The sequence below is a fragment of the Protopterus annectens genome, chromosome 1.part0 (assembly GCF_019279795.1).
Source record: "Protopterus annectens isolate FY-2018-M chromosome 1.part0, PAN1.0, whole genome shotgun sequence".
In the NCBI taxonomy this organism is placed as follows: Eukaryota; Metazoa; Chordata; order Ceratodontiformes; family Protopteridae; genus Protopterus; species Protopterus annectens.
This window is the reverse complement of record NC_056725.1, coordinates 1896859643-1896875989: the sequence shown is the minus strand read 5'-3', so window position 1 is coordinate 1896875989 and position 16347 is coordinate 1896859643. Positions and strand designations below refer to the sequence as shown.

General features: G+C 41.9%; 1 protein-coding gene across 2 annotated transcripts in view; it reads right to left on the bottom strand.

Moving 5' to 3' along the window:
* Positions 1-16347, bottom strand: part of EZR (ezrin) — a 1157798-nt gene that overhangs the window by 502867 nt on the left and 638584 nt on the right. For both annotated transcript variants that reach the window (XM_044070016.1, XM_044070025.1), the window contains exon 8: positions 15225-15321. In XM_044070016.1, the coding sequence (XP_043925951.1) occupies positions 15225-15321 (97 nt within the window). The remainder of the gene's footprint in view (positions 1-15224; positions 15322-16347) is intronic.

The following is a 16347-nucleotide window of genomic DNA, read 5'->3' as shown; positions in this document are numbered from 1 at the left end:
TTTACTGTTTAGTAGCTTATGCAAATTAGTATTTTAGAAGAGGTGAGGGGGAAAGGAGGTCAGCCTAGGGTGGCTTAGTAGCCTCTGCATATAGTGCAAAAAGTATTAGTATCTTATACAGCTAGCATTTTTGGAGAGGCTAGAAAAAGGTTAGTTAAGTATAGAGATTAGCCAGGAGAGAAGGAGGAGGATAGTTTGAAAGGTGTAGGTTGAAGAGTGCAGTTACATATTCTATTTAGATAAAGGTGGGAATAAAGTTGGGTTTTGAAGTATTCTAGGTTGTTGCAGGTTTTTAGAGAGGAGGGTAGGGCATTACATTTTTTTAGCTAGGGTAAAGGATAAGAGCAGTTGACCAGCTGGGCGCTTGGGTTTTTGTACTGTGATCAGGTTTTGGTGAGAAGATCTAAGGGGGTTATAGGGTAGAAGAATATTGGAAAGAGCAGGACAGTTAGTTGGGTGGAACACTAATTTATGGGCTGTGGTGAGTTGGAGAAAGGTAAGATGATTGGGGAGTTCAAGCCAATTTAGAGAGTGAAGGGAGGAGCAGTGATGAGTGGAGGATTTGGCATTGGTTACAAATTTGGATAGTTTGTTATAGCATTGTTCCAATTTGGAGGTGAGAGTAGATGATAGATTAGTGAGCAGAAGGGCACGATATAGTAGAGAGGGAAGGAGGTAAGTAGAGGCAAGGGTTAGTCTAGTGGAAGGAGACAGAAAGTGGTTGTTTCTGTACAATAAGCAAAGTTTTATGTGTGTTTTTTTATGTTTAGCTGGATGCGAATACTGAATTTCAGCTGGTCATCAATTGTAACACCAAGAAGTTTGGTGGAGGTTACTATCTCAATAGTGGAGTTGGTAAGGCAAAGAATTTTTATCAAGAGATGAGGATTTGGAGGGGGGGAGAGGAGGATCTTAGTTTTGTTGGCATTAAGGGGCAGGTGATTTTGGAACATCCAATTTTCAGTGGATGAAAAGGCTGTTTGGGTTAGAGCTTGGAGCTCAGTTTGGTTAGGGGCATGGCAGATCAGAGTGGAATCATCAGCGTATTGCACAATTGTAGTGTTGGGGATGGCTTTATGGAAGTCGTTAATGAAGATATTGAATAATAATGGTACAAGAATGGAACCTTGTGGTACTCCGGTAGGAGTAGGAAGGAAGGTTGATGTTGCTTGGCCCCATTTCACAGCTTGGGACCTGTTTGAAAGGTAGCTAGTGAACCAGGAAAGAGCTTTCTGGCTAAGGTTGAGGTTAGAGAGATGGTGGCACCTGTGACAGACTGTGCAGTAGTGGGTACCAGTGTTGGCATGGCCAGTCTGGGGCAATCAGGATTGCCCTTGGTCTTTCCTCTCTTACCCTGAGTAATACTCTTGTAAGAAGAGGTAGATGGGAAAATGCATAGATTGAGAGGTTTGCCCACTGGAAGGATAGTGCATCCACTTTCCAGGCCTTGCTGTGAGGTACCCAGGTACAGCATTTGCTGAGCTGGTGACTGTAGGGGGAGGCAAATAGGTCCACCTACAAGGTACCCCATTTCTGGGTTAGAAGGCTGAAGGTGTTGTGGTCTAATTGCCAATCATGTGGGTCTAGGAGATTTCTGCCTAAGTCGTCTGCCAGAGAGTTTTGTTTGCCTGGCAAGAATTGAGCTTGCAGGTGAATATGCATATCTGAGGCCATGTTTCACAGGGTCATGGCTAGGCTGCAGAGTGGGTAAGAGTGGGTTCCCCGACTGTTGATGTACCACATCACTATGATGTGGTCGTTTTTTATTAGAAGGGGCCCCGGTGAGAGCAGGGATCTGAAAGCTGTCAGAGCATGCTGAACGGCTAGTATCTCTTTTTTGTTCGTGTGCAGATGAATTTGGTTTGGGCTCCAGTGGCCCTGAATGCACCTGCCGTCCAGATGTGCACCCGAGGCATAGTCTGATACATCTGTGGTTAGGGTTTGGGCGGCATGGGGTTATGTAAAGGGAAGTCCCCTGTTGTGGTTGCATGCTGCTGACCACCAAAGAAACTCTGCCTGAGACAAGGTATTATAGGTATGACAGTTTCCAGGTCCTGAGAATGTTGGCACCAAAGACTTTTTAAGTACCATTGAAGTTTCCTCATATGCAGTCTGGCATAGGGAATTAGTAGAATGGAGGAAGCCATGAACCCTAGAGCCTGCAGGATTGCGGATAGCTGGGTTTTGGTGGCCATTTGAGTGAAGTAGCCTGTCAGATAGGTTTGTTTTTCTGGAGTAAGGAATGCCATCTGGGATGCTGTGTCCAAGCTTGCTCCCATGAATACAATTTTTTGACTGGGGACTAGTTTTGATTTCTTTTCATTAATAGTGTATCCCAGGGAGGTTAGAAGGTCCTTTACAAATGTCAGGTGCTGCAACAGCTTTTCCTGACTGCCTGAATCAGGCAATTGTCCAAGTAAGGGTATATCTGAATCCTTCTCTGTCTGCAATAGGCAATGGCTGGAGCCAGGCATTTTGTGAAAACTCTGTGAACAGTGGATAAACCAAAGGGAAGTGCAGTGAACTGATAATGCATAGATCCTGCCCTGAAACAAAGATATTTCCTACAGAAGTCCATGATAAGGATGTGCAGATAGGCTTCCTTTAGGTCTAGGGTGGCTAACCAGTCATCTTTGGACAGCATGGGGAGAAGCTGCTGTAGGGTGAGCATTATGAATTTTGGCACCACCAGAAAGGTGTTTAGAATGAATAGATCTAAGACTGGGTGCCAGGTGCCCTCTTTTCTGGGTACTAGGAAAAGTCTGGAATAAAAACCCTGGCCTATCTGTTCTGCAGGAACAGCCTGAATTGCCATTATGGACAGCAGGGACCGAACTTGGTTTTGTGCTTCTGCCCACTGGTTTGGAGAAAGGTCTGGGAACCCTTTTGGGGTTGGCAGCGTGTGGAAATAAAATTTGCACCCCTGGGATACCATATTGAGGACCCATCGATCATTGCTGATGTAGGTCCAGTTTTTTGCAAGGTGGCAAGTTTTCCTCCTAGGGGCATGAGCAATTGGGCAGAGGTGAGGAGTGGAGTTGAGAAGTCATTGTGAATTCTTTCCATAAGGGGGTGGCTTAGCACTCCCTGTTTTTGAAGTGGAGGTACTCCATTGCTTAGATCTCTGCATACCCTGAGACTGTAATTTGGGAGGGCTGTTTCCCCTGGGTCTAGTTTGAGATGGCCTAGAGGGGGCTGGAAAGGACCAACATTTCAAGGGGCAATGCCTACTGAATCTTGGAGGCTGCACTTGCAAAAAATCTTTGACTGTCGGCATAGACTTAGCCTTTTCCGCCATCTTTTTTAAAACTACTTCTGCTTTGGTGCAAACAGATTGTCCTTGTTCAAAAGAGCGTCCAGTAATTTTGATTTGACATGGTCTGGCAAGGTCTTCTCCTTAAGCCAAGCACGCATTCTAAGTACAGAACCTGTGACTGCTGCCCTGCAAGATGCTTCTATAGCGTCAAACCCACATTGCACGGTACTGCTTGCTGACTTGGCTTGCAGAATGCATAAGCTCCTGTAATTCTTCATTTTCTTCACAGTCAGGAAAGGTAGATAATTTTTGCTCAATAAGTTCCATAATATAGGTTCATAGGTTGATACTAGGCTAAACTTTAACTGTGCCCTTTTTAGGTTAGTTTACTGTGCCTCTGTCTAGTAGTGACACAGAAGTGATTCCCGGGGTGAACCTACGATCTCCCATCCACTCGTCTCAAGATTCCTCTTGAAGAGAGTCAGTGAGGGGCTCTGTTGCTGGTATTTCAGCATGTGGAACTGACAATTCAATGCTCTAATGGCAAGAGTTGCAAGAGGTGTATACTTTTTTACCCCACCTGTCTAAAGCTTGGGAATCCCTGTTTGAAGGGGTGGGATTCTTAGCTGTAGTTGCTTTTATTCCTTTAGGTCCTTGGGAGATTATCTCTGGGTCAGCAGTAGGATTTTTGAAAAGAAATTTGTGAGAGTCAGGGACTCTCTAGTACCTGTCTGGTTTCCTTGGAGCAGAGGGTAAAGTATCAGGAGTTAGACTTGATTCCATAAAGACATCATCCACAACATCCAGAACAGGAGGGATAGATAAGGGTCTGTGCTGTGGTAAATCTAAAAATTCCCAGAGCCTCTTTTTGGACTGAGGATAATCCTGGCATTCCCAGTGGAAATGCTTTCTCAAAGTATGTAGGGTTTCACCAAAAGAAAAATCCTCTGGATGGGGAAGCAGAAGGAATGGATTCCTCTGCACCTGAATCCTCATAGGCAAATAAGGGCATGTGTTCACATTCAGAAACCTCAGAGTTGTCAGACTCTTGGTCAGTTAAAGCTGCTGGGGACAAGTCTTTTTCTTTTAGCAGGGGAAGGCTGGCTTCCCTTAATCAGCATGATCAGGTCTTCTGCTATTTTAAGTATTTGAGATTGTGCAAGGAAACAGGTGCTTGAATTTGGGTCATCGTTATTTTAGCCGTAGCTCGTACTCTTGGCCTTAGAAACTCGGTAGTTTTAGAAAGCACTGAAGATGTGAAAGAAGACATCAGTTTGTATCAAATACCGGTAATGTGAAGAACTTCCTCAGAAGCCACTGCCTGCACAGCAGCTACGGACCCATCCAAGGTAGAGACATCTGCAGGTCTCGGTAGCAGCCTGCACATCCATCAAAGTGGGCATCAGGGGCTGCAAAAGCACCTCACTGAGTACCGGTGAACTGGCAACTAGCTTAACGGAAGTGTTGTCGGCAGTTTTGGACCTTTGTGGTCTGTCTCTGTCTTTATCCTTACATTTTTTCGGTAGTCGGATGGCTTACCGAAGTCATTTCGGAATACGGAGATTGAGAACAAAAGTATTTAGCTACAATAAGGGCCTGACAATGAATAGTTCGAACATTGAACAAAGCACAAAACTGACAGTGAGGTGCATCGTGGTCTGGGCCTAAACAAGTGATGCAGTAAGAATGGAAATCTCGGTGTAGTATTTGCTTTCCATAGGCAAGACAACTGTTCACTTTTTCTGACATTGGTTAGAGCAAGAAAAAAGGATCCCCAACAGACTTCATGGTGATTCAATTTCGGAAAGGAAAACTCAGGTAGCGGCCAACCAGCACTCGTGCGAACTGCTTCTGCTTTGGGCTCCTCGGCAAGAAAGACTGATGTAATGGCATTGGCTGTCTGCTTTTATACCCCTGACGACCCAATGTCAGTCCTGAAGCGACAGCAACCAGCGCAGAAATACCAAGTCTCTGGTATTCGGGCCGATTGAGGGCTACCCCTGGCAGGATAACCCAAGTGTGATGACTGCAACAGTGAAACACGAAGAACATCTTAAACTAAATTTTGCTAATAAATCTAATTATTATTATTACTACTACAGTGGCTCACTATTCTCTGTTCCCATCTACAAGGCGTAGAACACATTTACAAACCACATCAGGCTTTTAAATAGCCTGCAACAATTCAAATCCACCCTAAAATATAACCTGGCAACTAACTAAGCAACTATACCACACCTACAATTTGAAGTATGCAATCCACTACAGATACTATACAAGTGTATTAACATAGTGTTTTTAGTTCTACTTACAATACCTTGTAAACATGTATTTCCTTAATCTGATATGCTTTGCAAGTAACGTTTGTTGACCAATTGCTTTGAAATATTTTGGAAATGTTTGTTGAAAGTTTTTGTTTTGAATTATCAAAAATGTATTTTTACCTTTGTTTTGGGGCTTTTCTCCACAGTTCTCTATTGAAAATTTCAGTTCCCAGACAGACTTTCCCAGTAAACAAAAGCAAATAAATAAATAAATTAATTAAAATACCCCTGCACCGATGCAGAGACTGTGGCCATGCTTTTGTTTTCCGGAATATTCTGAACTGATCAAGTGTACAAATATTTAGTATTAAGAGCATACAGACAGGTTGTGAAGGTTGCAGGTATATTTGGAGTGTAATGCAGAACAAGGATACCACAAAAAAGACTAATACAGGTTTGTGTGTGTGTTTACACGCACACAAACACACACAAACACACACAAACACACACAAACACACACAAACACACACAAACACACACAAACACACACTTCACTTCTACAACTTTATCAGGTTGTGCAAATCATTGCAAAACATGATGCAGCCTTTGCTTTAACAGCTATACCGTTATAACCATATAAAAAATGTAAAGATATTGATACAATCCTCACAACGTCATAAACCTCTGTAGATGACTGGAGTTAAGTATTAAGATAATGTTTTCACAACATACAGAATTAAGCATGGACATGATTTACATTTGTCAAAATAAGACAAGTCCTGTGGCATTTTTCAAGTTGCTGGCTCAATAGGACAAAGAAGCTCTTCAGAAAGATTTAGGCCTCAAGATGTGACCATAGGTAAAAAATCCAGCTTGGACAGACACTGTAAATGTCACTACCAACTTTATAATGTTAGCACCCTACCACATGCATGCAATAATTCTTACCTTGGACACTTCTCTCACAGTTCCTTTTTCAGCCCCACTTCAGTCATGCTTTCATGTAGGGAAAATTAGCAGATTTCTAACAGTAACAGAGAACCAACCTATTTGCTGTAATATCAGGCTTATTGTAGAGGTAGTTTCTTTACACTTCTGACAGCAACAAAAGTTTACGATGCATATAACATACGTAGGTAAATGATCACAGTGGAGATTAGGGAAAGTACAACATATTTTCAGGGTCTTCTTTTTAGTACCTAGTTCAGTATGTTTGCTCACATGTTCACTTACCTGTTTCTGTAGGCCAACTGATGAGCTTTGAGCATCTTAAATATGTACAATTAGTCACTTTTGCACCAGCCAGTTTGAAATGGTCCAAAATGCTAAGATAATCACCTTCTCAGCCTTTACTGACCCTATAATGGTCACTATAGGCATTTAATTTTTCTCACCACCACATTATCTCACCATCATAACCGACACACCTGACTCACACCCCTAATATCTCACACCAGTCCACAACCTCTCAAAGCCCATATAGCCATAATATACCATATCTACCCAGAACTTAACCGAACAGCCTCCATACACCATTTCTCCTTTAAATATGTGCAAAAATGGCTACACTCATTGCAACTCCTACTTGCAAAGCTAGCGGAGGTGTACATTCCACTAACCCAGGCCAAATCATAGATTATAGTCGGACTTGCCCGGTCAACAAATGTAAAATAAAATAAATAAATAAACAAAAATAAATTATCACAATTTACCCAACCCATGCCAGACATCCTTAACTTCCCATCCCAACTACTAGAGGGTCAAACGTGCTGTTTATAAACATACACCCAAGTAGTATTTAGATACTCATCAGGTACATATTGTCAATTGCTAGGGTAGGTGGTTTTAGCTTGTATCTCTGCAATAACAGCTACATCACAGAAGTACAGTGTAAGAATGCTATGGTCCAGACTACAACAATTAAACAATTAAAAAATGCCAAAAACAAAAGATAAAGATTTTACCTCTTGGATTTAACAACCACAGGGTGGACAGAAAAAATAAACATGGAGAAGGAATAACAGTCCTGCACAAAAGCAATACTGAAATCAGTCTTCATACCCACACACCTCCCACCTTCAACAGTACAGAAATAATTATTGCTCATCTCAAAATCAACCTCAAAAAGTCCATTACCATTGTTGAAATATTCTACTGGAAATTCCATAATGCACAATAGGAAACCATCATACTGGGAGACCTTAATAAGGATTGGCATATTATAAATCTAACATCCCCACTAACCCCCTAAACCTATATGGTTTCACCCAGTTAATCCAAATCACCACAAGACATGATAAAAAAAACAAACAGGCAATCAGTCCTAGACTGGATATTAACCAATACAACTTCAGTCATAAACCTAACAGGCTGTCTCCCAGATAGCATTAGCGATCATCTCCTAACATACATACTGACACAACACTTCATCATTAATTGGACAATAGCATTCAGCCAAACTTTAACAAAGACTTCAGCATTGCTTCCTTCTACAACTACAATATACTCAAAACTCTGCTCTTTAAAGAAACTGCTAACTTAAACAAAACTTTTCTTAATACATTAAATAAAATGGCACCAGTCAGAGCAATGAGTTAAGTCAACTATGCCCTGGCTAACAAGTGAAACCAGACAGCTATTAAAAGTTAGGGGATAAAGTATGGAACCAATGGAACAAAAGCAAAACTCAAGAATCTCTCCAAAACTTCAGACATCTGAGAAACCTCTCAAAAAACAAATAAAAACAGACTAACAATGGTATGATACTTCACTCCAACAAAAACACAAAAAATAACCCCAAGTTATTTTGATCCTCAAAAGACAGATCAGTCTCCCACCCCTAACCCATCAAACAAAAAGGCACAGCCACGTAAGTTTGACTCCTATTTTGCTAGCTCTATCCTATAATTTCTCAATAAAAATACACAACCTCCACAAACATCAACCCCCCCCACAAAAGTGGTGACACAAATGCCTTCACTTTCAAAACAGTCCAGACTTCAACAATTAAAAAAAATTATTATGCGAGCTAAAGCCAACTACCCTAGCAGCTGACAATGGGTATCTAAAACTTGCTGTAGATGCCCTGACCTTACCCATCGCCATACTCATAAACCACTCTATAACAGCAAACCATGTCCATGCCATATGGAAAATGTCATATGTTACTCCTTTACACAAAGGTGGTACCTTAATCAAATTCTCAAACTACATACAAATAGCTATCATATCCCCACCATTAAAAATATTTCAAAAATGTATCCACAATCAACTACCTTAACAATATCCTACTATCTAAAACACATTTCTGCCCCAATCACAGCACATCAATCACCCTCCATAATTTCACAAAAACTATCAATCAGCTTAGAAATTAAGGAAACCTAGCCTCTTCCTTTTTCACTGATCTCTCCAAAGCCTTCAATACAGTCTCCCTTGAAAATATCCTCGCTGAACCGTCCACCCTTAACCTAAGCCAGTCATCCCTGAACTTGTTCCACAGCTACCTATCCAATAGAAAACAAGCTGTAAAAGACAGCAGTCACTTTCTGTACCTTTTACCTGTCGGTGTAGGAGTCCCAGTCCCACAAAACTCAATCCTATGACCCCCTACTTTGCCCCCATCATACAGTATACATATGGATTTAACACTCATCTGTTTTGCCCTACCATCCCATAACTCCAAGAAATACCAAACTATCATTCACTGCATTAGAATTCTGGCTATCCAACTCCCAACTACTCCAAAACACAAATAAAACAAAACTGATGCTTTTTACCTCCAGGAAAGACAATGAACAAAAATCTTCCTTTCACATCCAGTCAGCCAATAAAATCAGGACAGAAACAGTCTCTCAAACTAAATTACTAGCTATCTTAACTGATGAAAAACAAACTCAACAAACATTTCCTACAAGACATTAAAACAACCCACATGGAACTAAGCTCCCTCAACAACAGAGCTAAATACCATCTTACAGACTTCCGAGCCAGAGCCTACTTTCTCCCAGCTTTCCTGCACACTTCATCAATATTTAAAAACCATAATTTAACAGACAAGATGAAACTCAAGACATGCTATAATAAAACAGACAAATTTTCCCCAAGCACCTCCAACAAAACCCATCACTGCATGGTCTTAAAAGAACTAAACTGGCCAGAGCTTCCTAATCAATTACCTTACACAGAACTAGTCACTGCATATAAACTTATTTATACACCAGAGTGCTGTTGAGTTCTTCAAAACATACTACAGCCCTAGCTTGGATTCAACAACAAATATCTCTTACTCAGAACTAAATCCAAAAAGAATGTAGACAAACTTACTCTATTTGCAACTTCATTGCTAAATTCTGAAACTCCATTCCTTATATGATGAAAGTGACAGACAACAAATTAGTCTCTTCTAAAGCTCAAATGAAAAAACATTTAAACAAGAATTGGCTCTGCTCCTGTACTACCCAACTAGATCCTCTGAACTTCACTGTCCCTCCTTTCATACAGTAAACTCTGTTAACCAAACTCAAGCAACTGTCAAAAAAAAAAAAAAATTGAAGAAATACAGTACAATTTTCATGTGTTGCACTTCCTGTTCTCCCCCTATAGAAACGCACCTTATGTGTTTAGAGTTTCAGAGTATTAAAAAGGAAGATAGGAATAAATTCCCTCTCTCCCCAACCTGAGAACAAGTCAAACCAAACAAATAGTATAGGGTACAGTATTAGTCAGGCCTTTTTTAATAGTAACTCTCAAGCAACCACAAATTACAGTTATCCAGCCTCTACCAATCCCCACGGATGTCGGTTAACTGAGAGTTTACTGTATATCCTTCTCACAACTCATTCCCCCTCTCTTCCCCTACCCATCATATTTCCAGTTTCATCCTACTATTACACCTGTTTCTCTCCCCCTCTCCTCCTCCCAACAAATTCCAACACATGTGAGACATGCAACCATATAGCCAAACTGGAGACTAAGCTCTCTCAACTCAGTACTGGCGTAACCAGTCAGAAGGAGAAGGAAACCACACTCACTACAATTCCAGTCTCACATAGACCTACCACGACAGCAAACCAAACACATAATCACACAAAAACATACTCGGAGGCTCTAAATAAAGATCTGGCTAAGCAGCAGAGACCAACAAAGCAGATACCCAAGCAACCGCTACCCCAAAACAAAACATGTGCAACACATAGCTCACAAAGCCAGTGTGCCGAACAGTCACAGCCCTTAAGGCTAAACAACACACCTGATACACTTGTAACAGGGGACTCCATCGTCAGGCACACTGACGTCCCACTCACCAGGCTGAACAAGGAGAAGGTCACGGTGAGCTGCCTGTCGGGCGCTAGGATCCGCCACATAACACAAGCACTCAGGTCACTCCAAGGCAAGTACAAATATGACTCAGTCATTGTCCATGCTGGTGTGAATGACTTGAGTTGTACCTCTCTGGACTACATGAAAACAGACATAGAGGAGCTCTCTGAGCATGTAGCCCAGGCCGGTATGACCCTGACCTTGAGTAGCATCTTACCCTCACCAAGAATGATGCCACAGTATGAAGACAAGATGATCAATTTCAACAATTGGCTTAAGTATTGGTGTCATTCAAAGGGGATCCAATGCCTGTCAGCCTGGGATGACATGCTCGACAAGCCACGATACTTTGCTAGGGACGGCTTGCACCTGTCACCCCTGGGCTTTCGGATATTGGCAAAGGCTACCCCTATAGTGCCTTTTTTAGGCAAGGCTCAAAAGACAAACCCACCTCCATAGGTATCACAAGGGATAAGAAACTAAGAGTAATGCTACTCAATGCCAGAAGTCTAAACCTCAAGATGCACGCACTCGAAACTCTCCTTAGCATGGAGAACATCGATATCTGTGCAGTAACAGAAACCTGGTTCAAGGCTCCTGAGAGCACCCCAGCACTACCAGGTTATACCTCATACCATGCTTTTCGGCCCCAAAACTTGGACCGAACCACAAAAGGAGGGTTAGTATCAATATTTGTCAAAGATACCCACACCTCCAGGCTGGTGGCACAACACGAAGCATCAGTGACTATCCATGTGCAACTAACAGTGGGTAAAACTGCCTTCCAGTTTATAGCCTGCTACAGACCACCCTCCCAAACCCAGGAACCCCACTCGGCCTTCCAGAGAACACTGGAAAATATGAAGGTCTCTCCAAACACCATTATACTGGGTGACTTCAACCACCCAAACATAGACTGGGAGCATTACTCTAGCTCCAACACCCTAGCCCAAAGGTTCCTAGAACTTATAAACTCAAATGCTATGGAACAACTTGTTACCACTCCCACAAGAGGGGAAAACATACAGGACCTGATCATCACCAACATGGGGACTCTATGCTCCAGACCAGAAGTGCATCCCTCACTGGTAAGATCAGACCATAAACTAATCTCACTGGATATTCACATCCCGACCCCACCCCCTGCCCAGAAAACCACAGTGAAAAACTTCTCTAAAGCAAATTTCACACTCCTCAAAACTGAGGTGGAATCCTTCAAAGCTCTTGGGCCTGTGGAAAATACTGCCCAGACTGCAGAATCCTTTATAAACGCATTCTATAAACACCTTCAGGAATGCATGGATCATGCAATCCCAAATAAAACCAAGACCCAATCCTCCAAAGGCAGATGCCCTGTCTGGTGGACCCCAGCCATAAACAAACTATACAACAGAAGGAGGAAGCCACTACATGATAGAGCAAAATCCCAAAAAGGGAAGGCATCTCTGATCAGTATTAGCAAAAAACTACGGGCACTCATAAAATCGTCTAAGGCCAGCTTCGAGAGAAAAATTAAACAGGACACTAAGGATAATCACAAGGCTTTCTTTAGTTATGTTAGGAACCTGGGTGGGAATTCCCAGATATGCTCAGAATTAGTCCAAAATGACAAAAAATACACCGAACCCACAGACATTGCCAACATCCTAGCTGACAGGTTCAGTGCAAACTTCTCCCCCCCTCCCCACCAAAAGGGCAAATATCTATCCCAGCAGAGTGCTGCCCCCCTGACATCTCAGATGCTCAGGTAAGAGCCGCCCTCTCCAAAGCAAAAAACACAGCATCAATGGGACCAGACGGTGTCCCGGGCTTTTTCCTACATGAACTTCAAGAAGAGCTAAACCCAAACATAAAACTACTGTTCAATCTCAGCCTTACTACAGGATATGTACCCAAAGAGTGGCGTACAGCAACAGTGGTCCCTCTCCACAAAGGTGGTGCCTCAACGGATCCTGGAAACTATCGCCCCATAAGCCTGACTAGCTTGGTCTGCAAAGCTATGGAAAGGATCATCTTGGACCTCATAAATAAAGATATTGGGGACCTACAGACACTGGATCCTACCCAGTTCGGCTTTGTTAAGGGCAGATTCTGCCTCTTAAACCTGGTTGATTTCTTTGAAACCGTCACCAAGGCCACTGACGAGGGGAAGGTGGTCCACACAGCCTACCTGGACCTCGCAAAAGCCTTCGATACAATACCGCACTCGCCCATTATAGATAAGCTCACCAGCTTAAATATAAACCCCTATGTCACTAGATGGGTTGCAAATGGGCTCAAGGACAGAACCCACATGGTTAGAATTGCTGGAGCCATGTCAGACTCCAAACCAGTTACAAGTGGCGTCCCACAAGGCTCAGTCCTGGGACCTCTCTTGTTCGGTATATATTTCTCGGAGGTACAGGCCAACACGGAAGGACTGTGGCTGACCAAGTTCGCAGATGACTGCAAACTGGATGCCATAATCGACTCTCCAGCCGACACAAGCATCCTCCAAAAGGGCCTCATAGAAACAGACAACTGGTGCCAGAGCCATGGCCTCAAGCTAAACGCCAAAAGTGCATAGTCATCCCCTTTGGCAAAAACAAAGTGCCCACAAATTACCACATAGGTGGTTATCCACTAAGTACAGAAGAAGTAATTAGGGACCTGGGGACCCAAGTTGATAGCAATCTCTCATTTGACAACCACGTGGCCAAAGTGGTTAGAAAAACATTTTATATAGCCCACCTAATCATGAAGAGATTCACATTTAGATCAGGGGAGGTCATTGTGCCTCTTTACTCATCCCTCATCTGGCCCATAACTGAGTACAATGCCCCTTTTAGGATGTACCTTACCAGACACCTGCAGCAACTGGAAAGACCCCAAATGTACCTCACCAAGAGGATCAAATGGCTCAAACAGATGCCATATGCTGCCTGGTTAAAGAAACTCCAGCTCTACTCAGTGGCATACCACCTGCTCAGAGGCGATCTGTGCCTGACGTATAAAGCCATGTCCAACCCGGAATTAATGGACATGTTGCACCTCAGAAAATCCAAATCCCATCGAGCTACGTGCTTGAGAGACTTGAACCTCAGCACTGAAATAAATAGGACATGCTGGAGGGACAGATTCATAACCCAGAGGCTCCCTTCACTCTGGAATAAAATCCCAGTCCAGGTTAGGCAGAGTCCCTCATTGACTCTCTTCAAGAGGAATCTTGATGAGTGGATGGGAGATCGTAGGTTTACCCCGGGTATCACTTCTGTGTCACTGTTAGACAGAGGCACAGTATACTAACCTCGAAAAAGGGCATAGCAAAATTTATTTAAAATGGGTGGCAAAAGCCAAACACACTCTGGCTAGGCTTATAAATGCCCTAGGACAGATAGCCTAGTATGAACCTATGAACCTATGAACCATGAATTTTCTCCTCAACTACTAGCAAGCTCCTTGAGCTTGCTGTCTGTCAAAACTAACATCTTTATTCTTCTATCTTTTGTCCTCACAATGCTTTATCATCTATATTCTACTGTAATGCAAACATGACTAAACCAAGCAAAAAATGTTCTCTTATGCCTCCAACAAATGTGAAAACATTAAGAATGTTACCTCTTCTCAACCAATAATGGGATTCTACACTATTTATTTCTCTTGTATTATTCTGTATGCTTCCAATAACATTAGTCCTGTGTATAACTTGATGCAATAACTCTTTCACCACACTGTTGACAATTAAATGTTCTTGACTGCTATGTAAAACTAAAAAATGTAAGTTTTACTGGAGCTTTTCTCCCTGGCCTCCACTGAAAACGGGCTATTGTTTACTAGGGAAAGTCCAGCTGGGCAAAGACAAAAAGCGAAGTATCAAGTGTAATGCACCTATCTTGCATTGTGATTAACTCTGAATTATAAAGGAAAAAAAAACAAAACAAATTACAGCTTAAATCCAAAAATAAAGCCAGAGAATCAACCTCTCAACTTCTTGTCTATGCTCACAATGGCTAACAATGCCTTACACTAACTCACAGCAGCAGCACTAGAATTTGACATACATCCTCCCACATCCCAAAGACATGCTGTAGATGGATTGGACACTCTAAATTGGCCCTAGGCGTGAGTGTGTGCATGTGTGTGCCTTCCATGGAAGGTTGGGCGGCAGGCTGGCAACTCGATACCGTAAAACTCTACTGCCAATCATGAGCAGACAGGTGATCCGCTGTGGCGACCCCTAACCGGGAAAAGCCAAAAGAAGAAGAATCTGTAAAAGCAATGAGTATCTGCTCCAAGATACTTTAGTTTATACAGGAAAATATATGGTTTCTTCTGCTGTTGTAGATAAGTTATAACCAGGCTGGTACTCTAAAATAAGAATTGCATGCAAAAGAAATGCTTACTGGTGCTTTCTTGTCGATAGGCTTGATGACAAACTTTTTGTCATTAAATGAGATATTTCTGATTTCACTCCATGGGAAGCCAATCTTTGGAGTCATTCTACAAAGAAAACAAACAAATATGACCATCAGTTCATGCTGAAACAAAGAATGACTAAATTAAACATAACATTACTATTTTGTTCTCAAATGTTAGTGAGAAGGTATACTTCAACTTAATGATGGATCAAAATTAAGAATAATATGAAAACATTATTAGATGGTTCAGCTTGCAGTAACTGTCAGTAGACTTTCTGCTTATGTTGCTTATAGTTTTCACCAATGATATGAAAACAAATGTGTACTTCTTTGCCTAGTACTTTTACATGTAGCTTAGAACTACCCTACAAAATATAACACCAGAAAGATATCGGCATAGATCTCAACCAGTTTGCTCAAGAATTCTGGACAAAGTCAAAAATAATGAGGGGACAAACAAAAGCCCAACATCGGGGATACTTTACAATTTTAACTCAGAAAATTAATAGAACAACAGGTTCTGCACCGATCTGCATTTTCTGAGCAAGAAGTAGTATGAGAATATGAATTCTGGCATTACTGGCAGACTGTAATCATCATTAGTTTACCAGAAAAATTAAAATGTTATGAGAGAGAGAGGGCAAAAATGTAACGCAATATCAGAGGCATCATGAAAAATCAGGGAAAGTTGAAATGCATGGCTATTGGCCTTCTTAATAAACATTTTCTGAATTGCATGGATCTGACTCCTAGAAGGCTGTTCTCGTCTCTTGTGAAATGCTGTAGTGATCAATTTATTTGATCACTTGTCTAGCAGTTTCTTTAAGATGTGCAATTATTTTAAATTTTCTGTTAGCATTTCTACTCATTTTATAAACACCAGTTTTAATTACACACTACGTATCGAACAAGCTTCCCTAAAATACAGAGCAATGTTTCCCTAAGACGTTCCTGAATTTCTACTCATTTTATAAACACCAGTTTTAATTACACACCCTAAAATACAGAGCAATGTTTCCCTAAGATGTTCCTGAAACCAGGAATTAGCTTAACTGGGGTAGAAAGCAGAGTCTGGTAATACTTACCAAAACACAGGCCTAACTCTTGG